Genomic DNA, 26,234 nt, shown 5'->3' with positions numbered 1-26,234 from the left:
CCGCAGGCACAGGTGGCTGCCGACGAACTCTGGCCGAGTGGGGTTGGGAAGAAGGGGCCGACAGATAGCTTTGGTTGGGCAGGGGACGGGAAGAAGGGGCCGGTGGCGGGCTGAGGCGCTGCGAGGGACGCGCGGGGAATGAAGAGCAGATGAGGATTTGTTTTAAGGGAGCATGTCCAGATGGGAGTCACGGGACGGACGTCCTCGTCGTATCATTATCGGAAAAAAGATGAGCAAAATTGTAGAGAGTGTACAGAACTTTGCACAACTACCAGTTCTCGATTGCTCCTACAGTTTGTAATGTCACAACATTATTTTTGGTCACATAAACAAGAACACGGATTCGATAGACTCGTAAACGTGATTCCACGCCAAATGCACTGGACGAGCAATATATGTATACAGTTATGAAGCACCGTCTGGCAGCAGTTGTCTAGTAGGCGAGGTAAGTGGGGAAGAAAGAAGCCGAAGGAAGAAGAGGAAGAAAGGTTCTGTTCTAAATTATAACCTATTTTGACTTTTGCACATACAGCGATTTTATATGTATCTAGATATAGTGTTTATCTAAATATTTAATAAAAATATATAGAAAAATTAAAACGTCTTATAATTTAAAATATGAGTAATAAACAGTGACCACTAGATAATTATCTAGCGGTTGACCACCGTGTAGCCTGCCCCCTGAAAAGACCTCACTCGTGTATGCGGATAACGAACTCGGAGAAAATCGATCTCTGTTTTTTTTTTTACTTTCTAACTTTTGGCTCCTGTTACAAACTAACGCATGGATATTTTTTTTTTGCGACGCAGACGCTCAACACTTACACACACTCATCTCTCTGAACACAAGTACACAGACTCTACCTCTATGAGCATCTCCGAAAGATTTATATATATATATGCATGGTAATGAAAATCTAAGCTACTCTCTCTGTCCTAAATTATCTGTCGGTTTTGGTTTCCGTGCCACAAGTTTAACTCCATTCGTACAAAATACGTGCAACATTTATATTTCTAAATAAATTTATTAAAAAACTAGATTCAAAGATCTTTCATACGATACTAATTATATCATAAATATTAATATTTTAATATATATTTTATTAAAGTTATTTCTCGGAAAATAAAAACAATAAATATTTTGAGACGAAGCGACTAGCTAAATAAGCCGATGGATGATCTCTGCTAGCTAGGTGTAGGTGCGAACAAGGCAGACCCAGAGCGCAATGACAGCAGTGAAGAGAACAGCGAAGACGAGAGCCAGGACGACGCACATCCAGGTGTGGCCACCAACGCATGCCGCCAGGATGACGATCCACCACAGTGGTACGCCGACGCAGCCCACGCCGACATTGACGATAGCGTCCCGCAGGGCGACGGGCGCGCGGGGCAGGAATAGGGACATGAAAAAGAACAGCTCCATCACCAGCGCCATGTAGACGCCCCACGCGACGACGGCGGGCGGCCGCCACGGCGCGCTTCTGGGGAAGATGTGGTCGTTCCTGTGGAAATCGTAGGCCAGGAACGAGGCGACGCCGATGCAGAGAGGCAGCATGTAGACGGCACAGAACCAGAACCCGGCGCGGCGCATCCCCGGCTTCCTGTTCGCCTCCTCGATCGTCAGTGCCGGCGGCGACGACGAGGACGCCGCCATTATCCACTGAAACGCACGGGGAAAAATAATCTGCTTGTTCCTCTTCTCCTCCTCGTCGACCTGCGGCTTCAACTTCATCGTCGCTTCTTCTTCGATCGATGATGCCCGCCGGCCCTGCTGCTGCCACGGCTAGTCGTCCACCGTACGTGTTGTCGTGTACTCAGATGCTGTAGATCAGATGGATCCTAGTCCTAGTCCTAGCTAATATATAATTGGCCTCTGCTCCGCTCTTTATATACGGAGTAGTAGCTTGCTTCTCCTTCCTTCATCGATCGGCACACGATCGAATAAAAGGCAATTAATCTTCTCGATCAAAATGTCGAACATTTGCTACCCGCAAAATGCCATATATATAACAATCAATTCCTATCCACGGAACGCCATATAAACAAAACTATCTGTATTTCTATATATACTCTTGTCTTGGTAAAAGATGCGGATCACTAGGGATCCATCACCAAGCAGAAAAGGAAAATGCTCCATTTACTAGAGAAAGGATCCGTGCAACATCACGACCAGCAATAGGAAGTCCAACAATCATTGCAACATCCTGTAGTGTGATTGTGACCTCACCACAGGGCATGTGAAAGGTGTGAGTCTCGGGTCTCCACCTATCAAATAGTGCAGAGACAAGTGCAGGATCAATGGAGGGCAGTCCAGCCTTACAGAAGTTCACCAGCCACATTAGCCCACTGGCCTAAGGTAACATTCATACCTTTTGTCAAACCAAAGAGGCTCACGAGTACGAGGATTGAGCTCAGTTAGATTCTGTGTCAAACAACCGAAGATAGAAATCAGTGGTTTGTTATTATTTATTAGATGACAATAACATACAGTACAACAAAAAGCACGAGCACGATGATCTGCATCATACAACCCAATCAAAGGATAAGGAGTTGTGTCAATGGTCTCTGAAGCTCCATTCTGATCTTGACCAGACTGAACTTCTGCACTTCCAAACTGACCAACATTGTTTGCATAGGTCCTGGTGCTCCTTCTAGGCTTTTTCAGTCGAGCACAATGAGAATGCTCATTTGGTGGACTGACCGTTGCCATCGAAGGAACAGCAAAAGAACCCTGTTCTGGATGTTGAGGTTGGGCATTTTGGTATTGAAAATCTGCTGGTTCAGTAGCCACTAGTGCCAGCTCTAAGGAAATGGCCTCTGCAAAGCAACGCCTTTCTGCTTGAACATAAATCTCCAAGATAATTCCACTCAGTCCCATTGAAAACTGCCTTGACATAGCTACTCCAGGACATGTCGTCGTTGATAGGAACCATGATGAAGTGCCGGTGAGTGTTGGCATCCAAGGGGAAGGATTGGGGAAGAAGAAAGGGAGCAGAGAGGAAACTCGTCAGATAATTAGAGAAGGAAGCTTCGTATTGTTTTTTGTTCAGATATGTCTGTCCTCTCCTCTGTCTCTCTCTGTTCGTATGTATACAGGGCCCTGGCCCATGGCGTGAATCACACAGGCACAGTTGTGTTTAGTCTATGATTCACGCCCACTCGTGTCCACCGAACCGCACACTGGCGCGTCGGACTCGGCCGCTTCTCCTTGGTTCAGGTTCGGTCTGGTTCGAGGAGCCCGTGACGTGTTCAGGTCCCGCGTTGTCCTCCTGGCTGGTGGCTGACTCAGGTTCCGCTCCCCTGGCGATGCTGACATTCCCTCCTCGACGAAGACCTTTGCCGGAGAGCTTCAGTGTCTTCCCAGGTGGCTAGTGAACGCGGTAGATTTGACCATTGCACGAGCACCTGTGGCACGACGTCGTGGTCGGTGGTGTGGATGCGCCGCTGGAGGACCTTCACTGGTATCTACAGCCCGTCGAGAGTGTGGGGAAGATCAGCCACCGAATGAGATGTACGCACCGCCGTCTTGAGCTGGGACACATGAAAGACGGGGTGAATAGCTGAATTCTCCGGAAGCTTGAGCTTGTACGCGACGTCGCCCACATGTCCGATGACCTGAAACGGGGCAAAGAATTTGAAAGCTAGCTTTTGATTAGCGCGCGGAGCCAAAGATGTTTGGACATATGGCTGCAACTTGAGGTACACCCAGTCGCCGACTGTGAATTGGCGTTCAGAGCAAGATTTGTCAGCTTGTGTCTTCATGCGCTTCTGAGCCCGAACAAGGTGCTGCTGAATGAGTGTGTTCATCATGGACTTTTCCTTCATCCAATCATCAAGAGGAACCGAGAAAACTATACTGTCTTCAGAGATCCCGAAGTGTTGAGGGTGATGACCATAGAGAACAAAAAATGGTGAATAGCTCAGTGAAGAATGCCATGTGGTGTTGTACCAATATTCAGCCAGATAAATCCAATCGACAGGAACTGACAAAGTAACGCAAGAATGTTTCCATGCATTGATTCACGCGCTCCGTTTGCTCGTCGGTTTGAGGATGGTAAGCTGAAGACATCCTGAGAGTGACACCGGCCAAACAGAAGAGCTCTTGCCATAGCTGACTGGTGAAGACCTTGTCTCAGTCAGAAACAATGGACAATGGTAGACCATGGAGACGGTACACATTGGTGATAAATGTCTTGGCCACTGTAAGAGCAGTAAATGGATGAGCCATTGGGATGAAGTATGCATACTTGAAAAAACGATCCACAATCACCAGAATACAATTATTGCCCCCAAACGGTGGAAGTCCCTCCACAAAGTCCATCGAAATGCTTTGCCACGCCATAGTGGGAACCGGTAAAGGCTGAAGTAGACCCGGGTACCTGGCGCGATCAGGCTTGGCCTGCAGACAAGTAGGACATGCAGCCACAAACTGGTGAACTGAGGATTTCAGACCCGTCCAGGCAAAGAGAGGCTTGATGCATCGGTAGGTTGCAAGAAATCCCGAGTGACCACCCACTGGTGAAGAATGGAAAGCCTCAATAATCTTGTGTTGGAGAATCACATCAGTCCCAACCCAAATACATCCCTTGTACCAAAGTAGCCCTTGGTGCATAGAGAAGTGAGGTTCAGAGTTTTCAGAGACAGCTAACTTAGTCATCAGTTCCTGAGCCCGAGCATCAGAGGTATAACTATGGATGATGGCGTTGAGCCAGGAGGGCACTGGAGCTGACACGACAGATAGCTCCTCTGGATGGCCAGGGCGAGAAAGTGCATCTGCAACTCGATTGTTAGTACCTGGTTTATATACTATTCTGTATTGCAACCCCAACAATTTAGTGAAAACTTTTTGTTGCCATGCAGTGTGAAGGCGCTGATCAGTCAAATGGATGAGGCTCTTGTGATCGGTAAAAATGACAAACTCACCCAGCTACAAATATGAACGCCACTGATCAACAGCAATGATGATGGCCATGTACTCTTTCCATAGGCTAACAACCCTTGATTCTTGGGTCCGAGAGCTCGACTAAGGAAAGCGAGTGGATGCCCCTTGAAAGCATCTAGGCCCCTAGTTGGATTTCGGTGATTAATGTCAATACAAGATTACTATGACTAACGTGTGTTTTGCAGAGGCAATTAAGTTAGGTCATGGTAATGGAGATCGATTGGGCAATCGAGGTTGTCATGCCCCTACGATGGAAATCGTTTCGGTTTTCAAAGGATGAACGACAAGGTTAAGGATAGCTAGTTCTAAGTGTCGATTGGAGTTGGAGAGACACTTAGAGTAGTTTAGGACTTTGTTTTTCCTTTGGCCGTACTATGAAGGGGGGTATGAACGAGTAGCTTGACCTAGTTGAGTCTAGTGAGTTAGGTGTGGTGCACACTTGTTAAAACTAGCTCTAGGTAGCTCCTATGAATGCCTAAGATCCTTTGGAGCAAACTTCATTCACATATGTTCGAAAGTTGGAAGTGAATGGAGGGTCAAACACTGACCGGACGCTGGCTCCGGTGCGACCGGACGCTGGCCGCAGGGTCCGGTCAGTTCGTTTGACTGAGGTGGTTAAGTCTGTTGTGACCGGACGCTGGAGGGTCGTGTGACCGGACGCTGAGAGCTAGCGTCCGGTCGACTCCAGTAAGGGTCCAAACTTGGGAAAGTGCGACCGGACGCGTCCGGTCAGTGCGACCGGACCCTGAGCGTTCAGCGTCCGGTCGAGTCCAGTAAGGTTCCAGTAAGGGTTTTATACGACCGGACGCGTCCGGTCAGTGCTGACCGGACCCTGCCAGCGTCCGGTCGACTCTTTAAATACTGGTTCGCGGGTAGAACTGACCGGAGCGTCCGGTCATCACGACCGGAGCGTCCGGTCATCCCGCAGAAGCTCATAACGGATAGTTTTTCAGGCTGCCTTATAAATAGAAGCTCCACTCGTGAGTGGAGCAACTTTTGCTCATTCCAACAGCTAAGAAACACGTTTGTGAGTGCCAAGAAGAGCAAGGTCCTAGTGAGGTGTTTGTGATTTGAGAATCCAAGAGAGTAGCCTCACTAGCAAATCAAGAGTAGCAAAGTGTGCATCCATCGTCTCATTAGGCTTCGCGTGGTCAAGTGAGAGTTCGTGCTTGTTACTTTTGGTGATCGCCATCACCTAGACGGCTTGGTGGTGATTGGGAGTTTGGTGTTCACCCGGCGGAGCTTGTGGGTGACCCGACTCAAAGTTGTGAGCGGCCTTGGGTGATTCGCCGCGACGGAGTGTCGAAGAATCAACCCGTAAAGAGCACTTGATCCTTGCGCGGATCAAGGGGGAGCTACACCCTTGCGCGGGTGCTCCAACGAGGACTAGTGGAGAGTGGCGACTCTTCGATACCTCGGCAAAACACCGCCGCGTTCCTTTCTCTCCCTATTTACTTTGAGCACTTACTTTGAGTATTTACTTTGAGCAATTCAATACTTGTTCTACATCCATAGAATTGCTTGCTAGAGTAAGGTCGAAATATAGGTTGTGAGTTCGTTGTGCATTAGTTTGATAGAAACACTTTTCTAGGCACAAGGGGTTAATTGGGCTATCCGTAGGATTTGTTTATTGCAAGAGAATTTCGAATTAGCCCAATTCACCCCCCCTCTTGGGCATCTTGATCCTTTCAATTGGTATCAGAGCCTCGTGCTCACGTTTTTAAGCTTAATCGCTTAGAGCAAGATGTCTCACGGGGATGGTCCTCCTCCTATCTTTGAGGGAGATGATTTTCCATATTGGAAAATCCGCATGGAGGCATACTTAGAAGCTCTAGATGTTGGAATTCTTAGAGCCGCCTCCCAAGGGTTCCCCGCACCTAGGAATGCCGCCCAACTTCAAGGCGATGAAGTAAATTATGAAAAATGGAATGCAAAGGCTCGCAACACCATTTTTAGAGGCCTTTGCAAAGAGGTGTTCAATCGTGTAAGGAACCACAAAGACGCCCATGCACTATGGTCGGACGTTTGTGCGCTCCATGAGGGAACCAAGAGTGAGCGTGAGGAACGCTATCATCTTGTGATTAAAAAGCTAAATTCTTTTGAGATGTTTCCCAAAGAAAGTGCTAATGAGATGTATTCTCGATTAAATGTTCTTGTAGAGGAAGTCAATGGGCTTGGACTTACTCAAATGTCACCATCCGACGTTGTGAGAAGAATCTTGAGTGTCCTCCCCATTGACAAATATGGGCACATTGTGACCGTGCTACATCAAGGTGATCTTTCCGCCGCTACACCGACACAAATCTTGGGAAAGATCAATGCTTATGAGATGTACATGCACATCACACCACAAGACGGCTCATCCTCTACAAAGAAGAAAGAGAAGGACTTAGCATTCAAAGCTAGCCAAGACAAGGGCAAAGCAAAACTTGAGTATGAGAGCTCAAGTGATGAAGATGATGAAGAAAGTCTTGCCCTCATGGTGAAGAAGGCCACCAAGATGCTAAAAAGGCTAAATAAGAGTGGCATCAAGTTTGATGGCAAGAAGAAGAAGTTCTTCACAAGCTCAAGAAGAAAGCCAATCTCTGAGATGGATTGCTACAATTGTGGCGAACTTGGCCATCTAGCTCATCAATGCACAAAGCCCAAGAAAGACAAGTTCAAGAACAAGGGCAAGAAAGATGATTCAAGTGATGAAGATGAAAAGAAGAAGAACAAGCCATACAAGAAGAGAGATGGCAAAAAGAGGGACTTCTACAAGAAGAAGAAGAGTGGCAAGGCCTACATTGTCGGTGATTGGCTCACGGACATTGATTCATCAAGTGGATCATCCGATGATGAGAGTGACGATGAAAAGGTGGCCGCCATTGCTATTGATCTTGCATCTTCACCACCACCATCGCCATCATCCTCTACACACCTATGCCTTATGGCCAAAGGTGAACGCAAGGTAACTAAGAGTGATGATAGTAGTGATGATGAACATGCTAGTGATGATAGTGATAGCGATGATGATGACTCACCTACATATGATGATCTTGTCAAAATACTAAGAAAATATACAAAGATCATTAGAAAGAGTAGAGCTACAAATGAAAAACTTGATGCTAAAAATGATTCACTCTTAGCTAAGTGTGATACATTAGAAAAGGCTAATGATGAGCTCAAAGAAACAAATGATTCTATATCATCCAAACTCAAGGAGCTCAAATCTTCTAAGAAAGAGCTTAAAGATAAAAATGAAAAACTTGAGTGGGTGCACAATGAGCTTGTCACTAGTCACCATAAGCTAAAAGATGAATATACAACTCTAAAGATCAATTATGATACCCTTATTATTGCACAAGAATTCTTACCAAATGAGCCACATGATGCTACTAACCATGTTGTTAAGATTGATATAGCTACCTCATGTGATGATTTAATTGATGAAAGCATTGAGCATGGATCTAGTAGCAAGGGCAAGCAAGTGGTTGAGTGCAATGACTATGATGAGTTTGTCAAGCTCAAGAGTGACAATGAAAAGCTCATGAAAGATCTTGAAGAGATGAAAAGTCACAACACCATTGTGCTAGAAACTCTTGATCATGATAAAGAGGTGATCCTTGAGAATGAGAAGCTAAAAGAAGAAATCAAGAAACTCAAGGAGGAGAAGAACAATGATATTCTCAAGGAAGAGAATAAGAAGCTCAAGATGGAGAAAGAGCATCTCAAGATGGGATTGAGCAAGTTTGCTAGAGGCAAGCATCTCCAAAGTGAGCTACTCATGAATACCGTCATGAAGATGGATAGAAGTGGCATTGGATATATGGCAAGTGTAGAGAAGAAGAAGGCTCAAGCTCAACACCAACAATCAAAGCCAAAGCCAAAGCCAAAGAGATGTTTTGAGTGTGGACAAGAAGGCCACTTTGCTCATGAGTGTCAAACTCCACCACCACAACCCTTGCCCAAGCATGCTAGACCTTTTGCTTTCAATGCTCACTACATGCTTAGAAAAGATTCGAGTGGAAAGATGAAAGTCATGTTCTTAGGTCCCCCCAACAAGAGTAGGCCTAAGAAAATTTGGGTGGCTAAGTCACTTGTTGAGAAGGCGAAGGGCCCTCAACAAGCTTGGATCCCTAAAGCTTGAATCTCTTGTGTGTAGGTGAACTACAAGACCGGTGGAAGTCATTGGGTTATTGATAGTGGTTGCACTCAACATATGACCGGTGATCCTCGTATGTTCACCTCACTAGATGAAGAGGTAGATGGACAAGAGAAAATAACATTTGGAGATAATTCAAAGGGCAAGGTTAAAGGATTGGGCAAAGTGGCAATATCAAATGATCATTCCATTTCCAATGTGCTCTATGTTGCTTCATTGAGCTTCAACTTGCTATCCGTTGGGCAATTGTGTGATCTTGGCTTTCAATGCTTATTCACCGAGAAGGAGGTTGTTGTATCCAAGGTAGATGACAATCAAGTGATATTCAATGGATTTAGATACAACAACTTATATCTAGTTGACTTCACCTCCGAAGATGCAAACTTGAAGACTTGCTTATTCACCAAAACAACACTTGGGTGGCTATGGCATAGAAGACTTGCTCATGTTGGGATGAGCTCACTCAAGAAGCTTATGAAGAATGATTTGGTGAGAGGGTTGAAGGATGTGAAATTTGAGAAGGACAAGCTTTGTAGTGCATGTCAAGCCGGCAAGCAAGTTGCAAACACTCATCCAACCAAAGCCTTCATGTCAACCACAAGAGTGCTAGAACTTCTACACATGGATTTATTTGGACCAACAACATACAAGAGTTTGGAAGGAAATCTCTATTGTCTTGTGATTGTGGATGACTATTCAAGATATACATGGGTATTCTTCCTTCATGACAAATCCGAAGTTGCATCTTGTTTCAAGAAGTTTGCCAAGAGAGCTCAAAATGAATTTGAAGTAAAGCTCAAGAAGATAAGAAGTGACAATGGCAAAGAATTTGACAACACAAACATAGAAGCTTATTGTGATGAAGTTGGAATCAAACATGAAGTCTCCGCAACCTATACTCCTCAACAAAATGGTGTAGTTGAGAGGAAGAACCGGACTTTGATCACTCTTGCAAGAACAATGCTAGATGAGTACAACACTCCCGAAGCTCTATGGGCGGAAGCAATCAACACCGCATGTTATGCATCCAACCGCCTATTTCTTCAAAAGTTCCTTGTCAAGACACCATATGAGTTGCTCAATGGGAAGAAGCCAGACGTCTCCTTCTTTAGGGTGTTTGGTTGCAAGTGCTACATCTACAAGAAGCGGCAACACCTAGGGAAGTTTCAAAGGCGTTGTGATATAGGTTTTCTTGTTGGTTACTCATTGAAGTCCAAAGCATATAGAGTATTTAATCATGCCACCGGCTTGGTTGAAGAAACATATGATGTGGAATTTGATGAATCTAACGGCTCCCAAGGAGCACATGAGAATCTTGATGATGTAGGTGATGAACCATTGAGGGAGGCTATGAAGAATATTCCGGTGGGAGACATCAAGCCAAAAGATGATGAAGATGATGTACAAGTCATTAATCAATCTTCTTCATTAAATGTACCACAAGATGGTGAAAAAGTTGGGAGAGTAGAAAATGAAGATACTCATATCTCCCATGAGCAAATGGTGGTACAAGCACAAGATGTTGATGCTCCACAACCTCCTCCTCAAGTGGTCAATAGAAGAAATACACCTCTCCTACAAGATCATCCACAAGATCTCATCATAGGGAGTCCAACAAAGGGGGTGATGACTCGATCTCAAAAACTTACTTCATTTATTGCTTATCACTCTTTTGTCTCTTGCTATGAGCCTACCAAGGTAGAAGATGCTCTTAAAGATCCGGATTGGATCAATGCCATGCATGAAGAGTTGAACAACTTCACTCGCAATGAAGTTTGGAATCTTGAAGAGCGACCAAAAGGTGCAAGAGTCATTGGAACGAAGTGGGTGTTCCGCAACAAGCAAGATGATCAAGGTGTTGTTGTGAGGAACAAGGCAAGACTAGTTGCAAAGGGGTTCTCTCAAGTTGAAGGTTTAGATTTTGGAGAAACCTTTGCACCGGTTGCAAGATTAGAAGCCATCCGTATCCTTCTTGCATATGCATCACACCATGAAATGAAACTATATCAAATGGATGTGAAAAGTGCATTCTTAAATGGCTTTATTAATGAACTAGTCTATGTTGATCAACCTCCCGGGTTTGAAGACCCTAGATATCCTAATCATGTTTATAGGTTGTCCAAGGCACTATATGGGCTTAAGCAAGCCCCAAGAGCTTGGTATGAGCGCCTTCGGGATTTCCTTATTAAGAAGGGATTCACCATTGGGAAGGTCGACACCACACTATTCACCAAGAAGCTTGATGAGCATATCTTCATTTGTCAAGTATATGTTGATGATATCATCTTTGGATCATCAAATGAAGACTCATGCAAAGAATTTGGTGAATTGATGTCTAAGGAGTTCGAGATGTCAATGATTGGTGAGCTTACATTCTTTCTTGGTTTTCAAGTCAAGCAAATGAAAGAAGGCATCTTCATCTCTCAAGAGAAATACACAAAAGATCTTCTCAAGAGATTCAAGATGGATGAATGTAAGCCAATCAAGACTCCAATGCCTACAAATGGACATCTCGACCTAGATGAGGGAGGTAACTCGGTTGATCAAACTCTCTACCGTTCTATGATTGGTAGCTTGTTATATTTAACCGCATCTAGGCCCGACATCATGTTTAGTGTGTGTATGTGTGCTAGATTTCAAGCTAGTCCTAAGGAAACACATTTAATTGCCGTAAAAAGAATCCTTAGGTATCTTAAGCACACACCAAGCATTGGCCTTTGGTATCCCAAAGGAGCTTTATTTGAATTAATTGGCTATTCCGATTCGGATTACGCCGGATGCAAAGTTGATAGAAAGAGCACATCCGGAGGGTGCCATTTGCTTGGTAGATCACTTGTGTCTTGGTCCTCCAAGAAACAAAATAGTGTGGCTTTGTCCACCGCCGAAGCGGAATACATTGCCGCGGGTGCTTGTTGTGCACAAATATTATACATGAAACAAACTTTACTAGACTATGGAGTAGTTCTAGAGAAAGTACCTCTTTTGTGCGACAATGAAAGTGCGGTAAAACTTGCAAATAATCCGGTTCAACACTCTCGCACCAAGCATATAGATATCCGCCATCACTTTCTAAGAGATCATGTAGCTAAAAATGATATATCACTAGAAGGTGTAAGATCCGAAGATCAATTAGCGGATATCTTCACTAAACCGCTAGATGAAGCTACATTTTGTAGATTGCGGAACGAGCTCAATGTACTTGATTTTAGTAACTTCACAAAAAATTGAGCTTGTGTTGTCCCTTGCATTTATTGTAAAATACAACATGTTTAATTTGTGGCAATGCATATAGGGCTTGTCTAACATGGTTAAGATAACCGCCGAGAAGCGTGTGAAGAAGCTTAACCTTGGATCAAACTTGACAAGCAACTAGATTTACTTACAAGCATTACATATGCATGAATGTTGTTTTGTCGTGTTGTTCCATTTGCCCTCTTGTTGCCTACTTTCTTAAAAAGAATTATAGCCTAAGGCAAAATATTTTGAAAAATATGAGGGTTTGAGAGAGGTCACTCACATCAGTCCCAATTGGTGTTTATTTGGATCTTATTCAAGTTGGGACTTGATTGGGAACAGGTAGCGCGAAGGTATGTTGAAGAATTGCTGGAAAAGGTGCACCGGACGCTGCACCGGACGCTGCTGTCCAGCGTCCGGTCAGTTCACAGGAGGTGAACTGCTGTTGAAGGAGTGACCGGACGCTGCGTCTGTGCGTCCGGTCAGGAAGGGTTCAGCGTCCGGTCGATCGGAGGATGACAAAGTTGTACTGACCGGACCCTGCCTGCGTCCGGTCAAGAACCACCGGACGCGTCCGGTCGCGATTCCAGAGGATTTGGACCTCTCTGGAATCGACCGGACGCTGGGTGGTAGCGTCCGGTCGCTACCACCGGAGCGTCCGGTCAGTGGATCTCGCGCGACTTCAAGTCTCTATTTCGATTTCCTTCTCTGTCACGGTTCGAGGGATTATATTAACGGACCTTCAAGGGTTTCTTCCCTAACCTAACCCGTCACCTCGCGCCCGCGCCGCCGTACCCCAGCCACGCGCCGCCGCAGCCTCGCCGCGCCGCCGCCTCCTCGCGCCTCACCTCGCGCCCGCGCAGCCGTGCCCTAGCCCGAGCCGCCGCCGCTGCAGCCCAGCCGCGCGCTTCCGAGCCCTGCGCCAGCTCATCTCAGAGCACCGCCCGCGCCACCTCGTCTGCTCAGCTCCTCGCCGGCCTCCTCTCGACCAAAGCTCGCCGGTCAATCGTGCCAAGGCTGCCGGTCTTCGCCAAGTGTTCTTGCCCTATTCTCCCAGTGATTGGTATGGAAATCTTTGTGTCTTAATTTGATCTCCAATTGTGACCTAGATCAAATTCTAAATTCACAGTTCCCCATTGCATTCAGGGCATTTGACCTAACCCTAGCCGGTTCCGAGATCCCCCACGTGACATCTTACCTATTCTCGGATTGCTGATCGTCAGGTAGAAAGCCACTCGATTCAATTTCGCATCTACATTGCTTTCTCTATTAGGATTTCGCATCTATTAGATATATTGTATTTATTTGTATATCCATCTATTCCATCGTGCAGCGAGTCGGTTCCGTTGTGTTTCGTCTGGCAGTTGGCAGCAAACTCGGAGCCAAGCTCGCGAGTAAGGATCGAGGCCAAGCCTCGAAAGCAGCAGTATTGACAGTTGATCTTCATCAGCGGCAGTTCACCATCTTGTCAGCTCAGATGGCTCGCACCAAGAATGTTGGTGGTGGCCCAGGCGATGATGATCGGAGGCCCCCGCCTCGTCAGCCAGCCGGATCCAAGGGCAAGTCAACCAAGCAAGTAACATCCAAGAAGCGCAAGTACCCCCGACGCCGAGACAGCGAGAGCAGCAGCTGTTGCAGAGGCCGCAGAGCGTGCAGAGAGAGGTGGTACCCGCAGCGGAGTTGTTATTGCAGATCAGCCAGTTTCACCCGCACTCAGAGCTGCGATTGAGGAGGCTGAGCGTCGTCATGGTAGTCCAGCTGGGACTGCCACGTTGGCAGGACGACGGGTTGCCATTGAGGAGGGTCCGTCAGCACAGCAGCAGCCCCCACCAGCAGAGCCTCAGCCAGCCCAGGAGACTCAGGAGAGTCAGGAGACTGAGCCGGCACCTCAGCTACGCCGCTCGAGTCGTACCAGTGCTGCAGTTCCACCGAGGCCAGTTACACGGCGCAGGGGTTCACGTCCCCCGCCCAGACCAGAGGGTCCGCCTCCAGTGGTACACCTCGACTTGAGGGCCGCTACAGCCAGGCAGGTTCAGCAGCTGCGGTTTGTTGAGTTTGAGATCTGGTTTCCTCCGAGGAGGGATGAGAGAGCAGCTGAGGGGTTCTACACGCCACTGCATGAGGATTTCTACAATGCATATCTTAACAGTGGGGCAGTGTTCAGATCACAGAGGGTCTGTCAGATAGAGTCCATTGTGGCAGCAGCCGGAGAGGGCATTCGGCAATACTTGTCATATTTGCCAGGACTGTCAGATCTGATTGGACGGACAGGGATATATGTACCTTCTTGGGTCCGTCAGTTTTATGCCTCGCTCTATGTTGATCCTCATCACAGATTCATTCACTTTGCTTTCAATGGCAAAGACCACAGAGTGACTAGTGGCAGAGCCAGGGAGATACTGAGACTACAGGAGCAACCTATAAAGATGCATGAGGTTTGCTATGGACAGCAGGGACCTCCCAGGCGCCCCCATGGAGGGTTGGTACCCCCTACAGACTTAGTGCGGCATTGCTTCAAGGAGCCATTTGGTGAGGGGTCGAGCAGGAACCCCAGTGACTTGACTCCTACAGCGAGGATACTAGAGGCCATCATCAGGAGGACACTGCTTCCCAGGTTGGGATACAGGGAGGGCCTGACTCGCTTACAGCTCTGGCTTCTCAATGCCATCATGCAGATGACAGTGTTTGACATCTGGGACCTCCTTCTTTCTGAGATGGAGGATACTATAGCTGAGGGATTCAAGGGTCGCAGGTAGCTTCCCTATGCTCACTGGATCACCTTCCTTATTCGCAGAGTTGTGATGGATAAGCCCCCTGGCATGATGGATGAGTATACAGGTGCCACCACAGAGTTCCCAGCTTACAACCTGTCACAGCGGATCAGACACGCCACTCCTTAGGCACCCAGTCAGCCTAGCCGTCGCCCCGACGTGCCAGAGTCTGCAGCTCAGCAGGATGAGATCATTAGAGGGATTGCAGCTACTGAGGAGGCGGAGCTAGAGGCACAGCAGGAGGTGAGCGAGTACAGTGATAGCTCCGACGACGACTACCAGCCTATACCTCAGATGCCTCCACGCAGACACGATGCAGAGGCCGGTAGCTCCAGTTCTGCTCCACCTGCTCCACAGACAGACCCCGCTCTCATTGCTATTCTTGAGCGGATGCAGCAGGATCAGACACGACAGGCACAGGAGACAGCTGCCAACTTCGCACAGTTTCAGGCTCGTCAGGACGAGTTCCAGCGGCAGCAGCAGCTCCTTCAGCACCAGCAGCTACTAATGCAGCAGCAGCTCATGGGATTCATGCAGCATGTAGTGACAGCTATTGGGGTCCCCATGCCACAGCCTTCGCCCCAGCTTGCACAGCCTCCTACCACTTCGACGACTCCAGCAGTACAGCCCATCGGGCTTCAGAGTCAGGGACAGCCTCCAGTTCAGTTCACGTCACCTCCAGTACAGGTGTCCCAGTGGTTAGCCTCACCGGGTGTTGCCCCGCAGTTCACGCCCTTTCAGACGGGCTTTACACCAGAGCAGTCTTCCTCGCTGTTCGTGCCTGAGTCGTCAGTCTCCAGGAGTCTTGGAGCATCATTCAGCGAGTTGACCGGCATGCCTACTCCGCCTCACATGCATACTGCCGGTCCGTCTACAGCAGCTCCAGCTATCATGACCACTCAGAGGCTTCCCTCGTCTGTCGCCTCGTCAGATCCTACGACAGACTTACTTGCAGCGTCACAGGCAGCACCAGCCCCAGCTCAGACCCAGACCGCTTCAGCGACACTTCCTGCTTCAGAGGGTCAGTCAGTTCAGAGCTCAGGATCTGATGATGATGCCGCCCAGTTCCATCTTGCTCCACGTACTTCAGCGCCCGACTCGTCCGCTGCGGCCCCGCCGTCCGACCCTTAGGTTTTGGTGTTTGACGCCAAAGGGGGAGAGGGTTTGAGTATGTAGACTTAGGGGGAGCGAGTTTTAGGGGGAGCTAGTTATCTAGTAGTAGCTTATTATATACATTTGGAGTTTTATTTGTGTGATACACTATTACTATCGTGTGTTTACTTTCATGCATACTACTATATATATGTGATAGTGTTATCTACGTGATTGTGATATTTGACATGTGTGATTTCTACTTTGTATTATCTATATGTCATATCACTTGTGTAATGCTCATTTGCTTTTGCTTCCGCGTTTACATTTCGAAGCAAATGAGCTTTGTTATTTGTACTCTTGCTTAATTCATATCCTTTGAGTACATTGTGTTGGCTTGGGTCATATAAGCTTGACTAACTCTTTGTTCTTATTGACAAAAGCTTATATGAACCAAGCCCGTCAAAAACCTCACTCCATAACATACTCGAGGTGGTATTGTCATCAATCACCAAAAAGGGGGAGATTGAAAGCATCTAGGCCCCTAGTTGGATTTCGGTGATTAATGTCAATACAAGATTACTATGACTAACGTGTGTTTTGCAGAGGCAATTAAGTTAGGTCATGGTAATGGAGATCGATTGGGCAATCGAGGTTGTCATGCCCCTACGATGGAAATCGTTTCGGTTTTCAAAGGATGAACGACAAGGTTAAGGATAGCTAGTTCTAAGTGTCGATTGGAGTTGGAGAGACACTTAGAGTAGTTTAGGACTTTGTTTTTCCTTTGGCCGTACTATGAAGGGGGGTATGAACGAGTAGCTTGACCTAGTTGAGTCTAGTGAGTTAGGTGTGGTGCACACTTGTTAAAACTAGCTCTAGGTAGCTCCTATGAATGCCTAAGATCCTTTGGAGCAAACTTCATTCACATATGTTCGAAAGTTAGAAGTGAATGGAGGGTCAAACACTGACCGGACGCTGGCTCCGGTGCGACCGGACGCTGGCCACAGGGTCCGGTCAGTTTGTTTGACTGAGGTGGTTAAGTCTGTTGTGACCGGACGCTGGAGGGTCGTGTGACCGGACGCTGAGAGCTAGCGTCCGGTCGACTCCAGTAAGGGTCCAAACTTGGGAAAGTGCGACCGGACGCGTCCGGTCAGTGCGACCGGACCCTGAGCGTTCAGCGTCCGGTCGAGTCCAGTAAGGTTCCAGTAAGGGTTTTATACGACCGGACGCGTCCGGTCAGTGCTGACCGGACCCTGCCAGCGTCCGGTCGACTCTTTAAATACTGGTTCGCGGGTAGAACTGACCGGAGCGTCCGGTCATCACGACCGGAGCGTCCGGTCATCCCGCAGAAGCTCATAACGGATAGTTTTTCAGGCTGCCTTATAAATAGAAGCTCCACTCGTGAGTGGAGCAACTTTTGCTCATTCCAACAGCTGAGAAACACGTTTGTGAGTGCCAAGAAGAGCAAGGTCCTAGTGAGGTGTTTGTGATTTGAGAATCCAAGAGAGTAGCCTCACTAGCAAATCAAGAGTAGCAAAGTGTGCATCCATCGTCTCATTAGGCTTCGCGTGGTCAAGTGAGAGTTCGTGCTTGTTACTCTTGGTGATCGCCATCACCTAGACGGCTTGGTGGTGATTGGGAGTTTGGTGTTCACCCGGCGGAGCTTGTGGGTGACCCGACTCAAAGTTGTGAGCGGCCTTGGGTGATTCGCCGCGACGGAGTGTCGAAGAATCAACCCGTAAAGAGCACTTGATCCTTGCGCGGATCAAGGGGGAGCTACACCCTTGCGCGGGTGCTCCAACGAGGACTAGTGGAGAGTGGCGACTCTTCGATACCTCGGCAAAACACCGCCGCGTTCCTTTCTCTCCCTATTTACTTTGAGCACTTACTTTGAGTATTTACTTTGAGCAATTCAATACTTGTTCTACATCCATAGAATTGCTTGCTAGAGTAAGGTCGAAATATAGGTTGTGAGTTCGTTGTGCATTAGTTTGATAGAAACACTTTTCTAGGCACAAGGGGTTAATTGGGCTATCCGTAGGATTTGTTTATTGCAAGAGAATTTCGAATTAGCCCAATTCACCCCCCCTCTTGGGCATCTTGATCCTTTCACCCCTCCTAAAGGAGCACCGCACCGACCCCATAGTGAGAAGCATCAGTCTCAATACAGAACTGCTGTTTGAAATCAGGCAGTGCCAGCACGGGAGCTGAGCTCAAACACATCTTCAGGGTTTGGAATGCCGTCTCATGTTCAGTAGACCAAACGAACAGAGAGTGCTTCTTCAACAACGATGTTAGTGGCTTTGAGATTACTGCATAATGGCGAACGAAACGGCGGTAGAAGCCGGCAAAGCCGAGAAAGCTACGAAGTTCCTTGACTGTAGTCGGCGTTGGCCAGGAAACCACTGCCTCAATCTTAGTAGGATCTGTAGCCACACCTTTGGCACTGATGACATGACCCAAATAAGAGATCTCAGTTTGTGCAAACTTGCACTTGGATAATTTGATGTGCCACTGATCTTGGGTTAGCAAGGAAAAAACCAGACGCAGATGGTCGATATGCTCCTCAAAGGACTTGCTGTAAATGAGTATATCATCAAAGAAAATAATAGCACACCGGCGGAGGCAAGGTTTGAGAGTACTGTTCATGGCGCCTTGGAAAGTGCCGGGCGCACCAGAAAGCCCAAAGGCGACGACCTTGAATTAATAATGGCCCACATGAGTGGAGAACGTAGTTTTATGCTCTTCACCTTCACGTAACCGTATTTGGTGATAGCCTGACAGGAGGTCCAGAGTGGAGAAATACCGAGCACCTGCTAGCTCATCCATCAGTTGTTCAAACACTAGAATAGGAAATGCAGTCTTGACAGTGAGGGCATTGAGGTAGCGATAGTCCACACAAAATCTCCAGGAGCCATCCTTTTTACGTACCAGCAACATAGGCGAGTTGAATGGCGAAGTGCTAGGTTGGATTATTCCCTGTTGCAGCATAGATTCAACCTGAGATTCAATTTCATCCTTGAGGGCTGGTGGGTAATGGTATGGTCGCACTGTGATAGGCCTAGCATCTTCAATCAACGGTATCACATGATCACAGTCCCTCTTAGGTGGTAGTTGGTCAGGTGGACAAACCACTGAAGGAAACTCATTCAGTAAGGCATGGATGGCCTAAGGTAACTGAACCCCAGTAACAGTGGATTGCTGAGTGATACTGAATATCTGCACCAACAGTTCATCATCCCCAGTAACTCCCAATGGTAGATTGCCCTGTAACCTGACAGTTCTACCCTTGTAAGGAGTGACCAACCAGCGATGCAACCAATCCACCTTCATTGGACTAAAAAGCTACAACCAATCCATGCCAAGGATTATGTCATAGTGTGTGATGGGCAAAACCTTGAAATCATGAGTAAACTGATACTGCTGCTGGCAATTGAGCAGAACATAACATCATCTCACCATTAGCTACTTTAACATCTATTGAAGGACACTAAACTGGATTGACTGACAGTTGAGACAGTAACTGCTGACTGATAAATGATGTGGAGCTACCTGAGTCCAGTAGGATGAAGACCGGCTGCTGCTGAAACATGCCTTGGAATTGCAATGCCTTTACCCCCGGTTGTGCTATAGTGTCAGAAGATAGGCAGCAACAAGTTTCTTCTGGCTCTGGTCCCTCATTGCCATCTGTTGTCGGACCATCTACCGTTTCGTAAGAGAAAAGAGCGTAGAGCTCATCCACGACATGGAGTCCCACTTGCTGCGCACACTTGTGGTCATGATTCCACTTCTCTCCGCAGTGATCACACAAGCCACGGGCACACCGGTAAGCCTTGAGATTAGCCAGCTTCTTGTCCAGCAGTTTCTGATTCAAAACAGACTTGTCCGCTGTCCCAGCTTGCACACGATCTTGTCGGGGAGGAAGGGGATAGCCAGCCTTCTGATTCCACGACTTGAAATCACGTTTCCTTGATGACTCCACAACCTCTTCCTGCAACAACGCCAAAGTATATGCAGTATCTAGAGAATCGGGGCGCTGAACAAGAATGACAGTATGAATTTCTAAATGTAAGCCATCTAGGAAACGAGTGATGTAATGCAGAGCATTGGTGGAGGAATCATAGGCTGTGAGCTGGTCAACAAGTTCAGAAAAGTGATCAACATAATCTTGCACAGAGGAAGTTTGGCGAATGTGGTTCATCTTGCGAAGGAGAAATTCATGTTGACCGTGATCAAAGCGGGTATGCAAGGCTTGACAAAATTCAGACTAGGTCATGGTTTTTAGTTTGTTAGTAACTGATTGGATCCAGCGTTTGGCAGGGTCAAGGAATTGCATGCGCGAGCACTGAATCCAGACTGAGGGATCAACAGAGTACATCTCAAAGTAATCTTCAGCACAAGTAATCCATAGTTTAAGGTCAGTGCCATCAAAGGTTGGGAAGGTCATTTTTGGGAGCTTACCGGTGGGGTTATGGTGGTGCTCGGGTGGGTGGTTGCGGGATAACACTAAGTCATATGCAGTGCCATGAAACTTAGGGGGATTCGCAGAGGAGTTGTCCATACCCGTGACCGGGGAATGAGTATAGGTTGTGACAACCCCAAACTCATTCTCCCGGTGGTGAGGATCGACGCCGTGCCTGTTGGGCCGAGCAGCCTTGTAGCCAGCAGATGCAGATGCGGCGTGCTGCTCCGACTTGATCGGTGGCTCGATGAGGATGGCCGGCTCGATGTGAGCGGCGACGGACTCAATCATGGACCGGTTCCAGTACTTGTCGAGCTTGCCGATGCGAAGACGGAGGTCATCGACGATGCCTTCGTGCTCCTGGCGCCATGAGGTGAGGTCGGAGGCGGTCTTCTCAATGGTGCTGAGGCGTGCGTCCTGGCGAAGCTCGGAGTCGATGATCCTTTGCTCGACCGCCGCGTTTGCCTCCCAGAAGCGCTTGTCCAGGACTTCATCATCTTCGCTGAATCGCAGTTCAAGGAGATCCTTCTGCTCAGCGAGTTGCTTCTGGGTAGCGGCTTGCGCGGTGGCGAGTTTTTGGATCTCCGCCAACAGGAGCTGGGCATCCGGATTCATTGTGCCCAGACGTTTGGCGGAGCGAGTATAGTGGAATCGGATCGGGGGCTTTGGTGGTGGTGGCGGTGGTGATCGATCTAGGTCGCGTGTTCTCGACTCGATTCGCGGATCTGGGGATTTACAGGAACTCAATCGCACTACAGCAGCTCACTGCGGCGCGACGAAATCAACCAACCACGGCAAATTACGAATCAGAGTAGAGGAAGGGAACGCGAAGGAGAATCGAAAGGCTCTGGATACCAATTGTTAGCATCCAAGGGGAAGGATTGGGGAAGAAGAAAGGGAGCAAAGAAGAAACTCGTCAGATAACTGGAGAAGGAAGCTTCGTATTGTTTTTGGTTCAGATATGTCTGTCCTCTCCTCTGTCTCTCTCTGTTCGTATGTATACAGGGCCCCCTGGCCCACGGCGTGAATCACACAGGCATAGCTGTGTCTAGTCTATGATTCACGCCCACTTGTGTCCACCGAACCGCACACTGGCGCGTCGGACTCGGCCGCTTCTCCTTGGTTCAGGTTCGGTCTGGTTCGAGGAGCCCATGACGCGTTCAGGTCCCCCGTTGTCCTCCAGGCTAGTGGCTGACTCAGGTTCCGCTCCCCTGGCGATGCTGACAGTGAGCACCCCCACCAACATTCATCCTCCCCTGCACACGAATGATGTGCGCCTCAGGTCTCCACCGGAGCTTCTTTGAACATTTGAAGCGCCCTTAGGAATAAACAGTGGTTTCCAAACAATACGAACAGTAGCAGTAATTGGACTGAACGTGCATTGAGACAGAACTTTTAGACGCACCATGGGAATTTTATTGCCGTGGAGTACGGTTCAGTATAATATCTCATATATTGCCAGTACATCACCACCATCCAATATCTATCACGTCTAAGTAAAGATCCAGCAAGGAAATGGGAAGTACATTGACATATCTTAATTTCGCAAGATGGTATGCGTATGAGAAAATAAAATAAAATGTTGCTAGCTTGCTAAATTCTAGCTACTGATGTTTTGGATAAAAACTTGGTTACTCGGCAAAAATGCTCCTTCCTCGCCCCACAACTTGCTCCAGGTCCTCAAACCATGATTTAAGCAGGGATTTCTCTCGAGCAAGGCTCCCGATTCTGGATTTCAGGTCTTCAATGTTCTGCCGCATCGTGAGAATCTCAGCTTCATGCCTGAACTTCTCCTCTGAAAGCTTCTCAGCTGCTTGGGTTAGTTCGTGACCGTACTTATCAGCTTCAGCATTTGTTGCCTCCAACTCCTTAACCTTGTTCTCAACCAGTAGTTTCTCTTCAGAAACTCTCTCTAGTTTGGACCTGATGTATTCAACTGATTGTTGCAGCTCAGATAACTGCAAGCCATTAGCGTGCTTCTCTTGCAGCAACTTTTCAGAAGCATCAACAAGCTCTTGTTTTAACTTGCTGATTTCTCCATCTCTTTCAGACAATGCCTCTTCAAATCGCCTTCTTGCTGAATCCACTTGCTCCTGGAGATTGACAATTTCAGCTTCCAGCTCCCTCTCTTTGTCTGAAACTTCTGTAGTTTTCTCAGCACCATTTCCATTCACTTTATAGTCACAATGGCACCTCAAGCTCTTCTCCTCCAAAACCTCAAGCTTCTCATTTGCATCTTGTAGTTTCTGGTTTGTCGTATTGAGTTCGTCCTCTAGTTCAAGAACTCTCTGATGCAGCGTGTAGGCAATGCTATCATCCTCACCATCTTCAGACTTCGCATCAGACTCTGACTGTGAGGCCATGTCCTCAGGTTCCTTCCTGGAGGCAAGTGAGTCATTGTTCCTGTTGCTCAGGAAGAAGTCAAAGCCAGCAGCTCTAGGACTCTGCTCCCTTGTCCATGACCTCTGTAATGGCTCAGGAGATGGTGAGGGTGACCTCTGCAGCTCAGAACCATACTCTGAACTGGTTAAAGATCCCGTCGATTGCAGCCTTGTAGGGATGTTCTTGCGCAATTCACCGGTTACATTGTCATAGCGCTCAGCTAGAGCACGATACATACGATAGAAATTCTCGACATGGGTGATGAGCATTGGACGCCTCTGGTAATACATTTGTGCTTTCATAGCGAAGGAATCGCCATCTTCCTCGATCAGCTGGAGCATTTCCTTCACTTGCTTGTCCATTTCTGCATGTTTGAGTTCAGGGAAGAATGGATAAAGCATAAAAAAACAGTATCATACAGTAGGAAATACACAATTTCTTATATGCACGTACTCAAAAACAGCATTACTTTCACTCCACTGCCAGTTTCTGTTAAAATTAAACGTGTACTCCTGTTTTCTTTTTATTATGTTACCAGTTACCAGGAACACTCACAAAAGGCTATACACATTTACCAATACGAACCGAACAACAACTAGCAATGGAAAGTATGTACACATCATTTACATGACATCCCATTCTTGGCCATGGGTTCAGATCAGAAGACCCTACTGTAACTAAGATATTTTGTATGTACATATGAAAACAGAGTACTATGGGAAGTATAAATATTGCACTCCCTTTGGTTTATTATTCATTTATGCTCATCTCTGTGACTCTGTGAAATAGGCAATCAGAAAATGGTACTGTACCTATGCATGCATTGACATAATTTGACTAGTACCAAGTACCAGGAATAACAAATGTAGCAAATTTAAATCTAAAAATAGCACGTATCAAATCTGTTGGCTGTTGTTTCGCTTACCTTCGAGATTTTCTGCAAGCCATTTCGAGTTCTTAGGGCTAATGTGACTGTCCCACCACCAAGAGTGGCGCTTCTTAGTAGGGTTCCTCTCCAAAGGCGGCTTCATCGTTCACAAATCTTTGAGGGAAGCTAGAAGTGGTATCGGTTGAAGAAACTCTCTGAAAATTGAGAATGTGCAGCACCAGGAACAGTAATTGTAGCAGTCACAAATATTACAGAAAAAAAATACGGCAATATTTGAGGTGAACTCAGCATTAAGTAATCAAGGCTAGAATAGTGCGGCATCAGCATGTAATAGACAATAATGTCAGCAGCCTACTATTGAAGGTAATCCGAATCAAGAGATTAATGTACAAATCCTTGGAAGGTAGCTAGTCCTGTTAGTTGGATTAATAACAATATGATATAATGACTTCCAATTCAAACAAAGGTACATGTTGCAATGGTACAGGAGATCAGTTATTCAGTTCATCAGAGCAATGGACTCGGTAAACATATGCAGCAAAAGAAAACCAGTCACATGTATCCGTCTTTCCAAGATGATTTCTGCTTGTATTACCTATATCCTTTTTTTTAGCAAAGACAGAGAAAACTGGATGCTTCACCAGGATAGTTATGTTACGGTGGTAACAGGTGCATTCAGAAAGAAATAGAGGTCGCTACTAAACCAAGCAAGACCAGATCAAAAGGAGAACCAATCAACCATGGTCTCATAAATGCCGCAGGATCTAGCTAGGAAAGAAACCTCATCTCCAAACTTCAACTGAATCCATCAATCAACAAACTGAAACATATTACGAACTAGAAACAAATAGAGCAGATTCAGCACAACCAAGGAAGCAGCAGCACCAAAAGCCCAAACTCACCTTATTATAGGATTAAAAAACAGGGTGGTGGGCGGCGTCTTCAGAAACAGAGTCCAGCCCAGGATCCCGCACGCACCCAAGATCTCCGGCGCCGGTTACGGCCGCCACCGCCACACCCGCGCGCTCAAGGCTCAAACCGCAAGCTCCTGCAGAAACATGTGGGGAAGATGACGGGAAGGGGTCAAGAACAGGCAGGTGGACTTTGATCGTTTCCTTATAAGCCGGCTGAGGTAATGGATTCGGTCCCCGGTCAATGCTTGAAGCAAACGCGTGGGAGAGCTGTGAAACATGCAGGGCACCACGAGGAGGTTGCTCCCTGCTGCCCACCTACTCCTGCTGCTACGTGCGTTATTACTCCTGATGAAGTGATGAGACGAATCCAAGATCTACTTGCTACTGTTGCTTTTACATGGCTGGGCTGGGCGGAAAAGAAAGCGAAAGGGGGGAGAAGCATGGACCTTTTTGTTCACACTTGAGTAGTGTGGCCGCAGCCGCCAGCCAGCCAGCCAGCCGCAGCGTGTTCTTGGTGGTAGGCCAGACCGCCGGCCAGAGGAGGGAGGGATGGGCGGGGCCCCGGCGGAGGCGGAGAGGGATACGTGGGGGAGAAATGGACAGGGAATAAACAGTCGCATATGGTGACGTGTCGCCGCTCGCCAGGCGCCAGCTGTGGTGCTGTGGTCAAGATTGCATTTTTTTTCTACTAGAAAAAAGGGGCGAAATGATAAAGAAAGTTGCTGCAAGATGGCAGGCGGACTACCGGAGATGATGAGTTGTCTGTGAACAGCTTGCGTTGAGCTGAATTGGATTGTTCCCGTGGAATGGAAATATGGAATTCGTACGAATGGTAAAACGCGATGAGCTTTGCTTCTAGATACGGTACCTTGTTCAAATGATGTTCTTGGAGCTTCTGGGCTTAGAGTTGCCAAATGAAAACGGGAACAGAACAGGCAAATCTCCAAATGCTCTGTAAGATGGACATGGGCACAAGGCGTGACTCTTATAGGCCGAATAGTGCTCCTCTAAACTGATGCCTGAAACGTAACCGGTAACCCTGTTGCCAATTTCTCATTTACAAGGATGGGAGTTGGGCAAATTGAATGGGCAAGAAAAGAAACTGAAGCCTGAAACGTGTAATAACGGGAAAATTGCATATTTGGGACTCCAAACAATGCGTTTCGCATAGGACTCCAAACATCGACTTCGTAAAAATAGCCCTCCAAACGTTGAACTCTTGATTTTCATGACATTAGATGTATTTCATCTCTTTTTAAATCTTTGTACATGTATTTGTGACCTAGATGGACGATTTTGCCCCTGTGGCCTCACGTGCTGGCCGCCGCCTGGGCATGCCTGGCCATGTTCGCTGGACTTAAAATACATTAAAAATTCACAAAAATAGAGCAGTGGGCATGGCTT

General features: G+C 47.2%; 1 protein-coding gene and 1 pseudogene across 2 annotated transcripts; both read right to left on the bottom strand.

Moving 5' to 3' along the window:
- Positions 1 to 3,285: 3,285 nt before the first annotated feature.
- On the bottom strand, positions 3,286 to 21,260 carry LOC136454245 (uncharacterized; annotated as a pseudogene).
- A 794-nt stretch (positions 21,261 to 22,054) lies between these two features.
- LOC136451546 (protein NETWORKED 4A-like) lies at positions 22,055 to 25,388 on the bottom strand. 2 transcript variants are annotated; one of them, XM_066452240.1, is made up of 4 exons: positions 25,277 to 25,388; positions 24,819 to 24,964; positions 23,953 to 24,110; positions 22,055 to 23,391 (listed from the first exon to the last, which is right to left on the bottom strand). In XM_066452240.1, exons 3-4 carry the CDS (start codon positions 24,056 to 24,058, stop codon positions 22,277 to 22,279), a joined length of 1,221 nt encoding a protein of 406 aa, XP_066308337.1. In that variant the 5' UTR covers positions 24,059 to 24,110; positions 24,819 to 24,964; positions 25,277 to 25,388; the 3' UTR covers positions 22,055 to 22,276. The 2 variants fall into 2 exon arrangements, with proteins under 2 accessions (XP_066308337.1, XP_066308336.1); XM_066452239.1 differs by lacking the exon at positions 25,277 to 25,388 and having other exon boundaries at positions 24,819 to 25,228.
- Between the last annotated feature and the right edge of the window lie 846 nt (positions 25,389 to 26,234).

The sequence above is a fragment of the Miscanthus floridulus genome, chromosome 5, assembly GCF_019320115.1.
Source record: "Miscanthus floridulus cultivar M001 chromosome 5, ASM1932011v1, whole genome shotgun sequence".
NCBI classification, from domain to species: domain Eukaryota; kingdom Viridiplantae; phylum Streptophyta; class Magnoliopsida; order Poales; family Poaceae; genus Miscanthus; species Miscanthus floridulus.
This window is presented reverse-complemented; position numbering and strand designations above follow the sequence as displayed.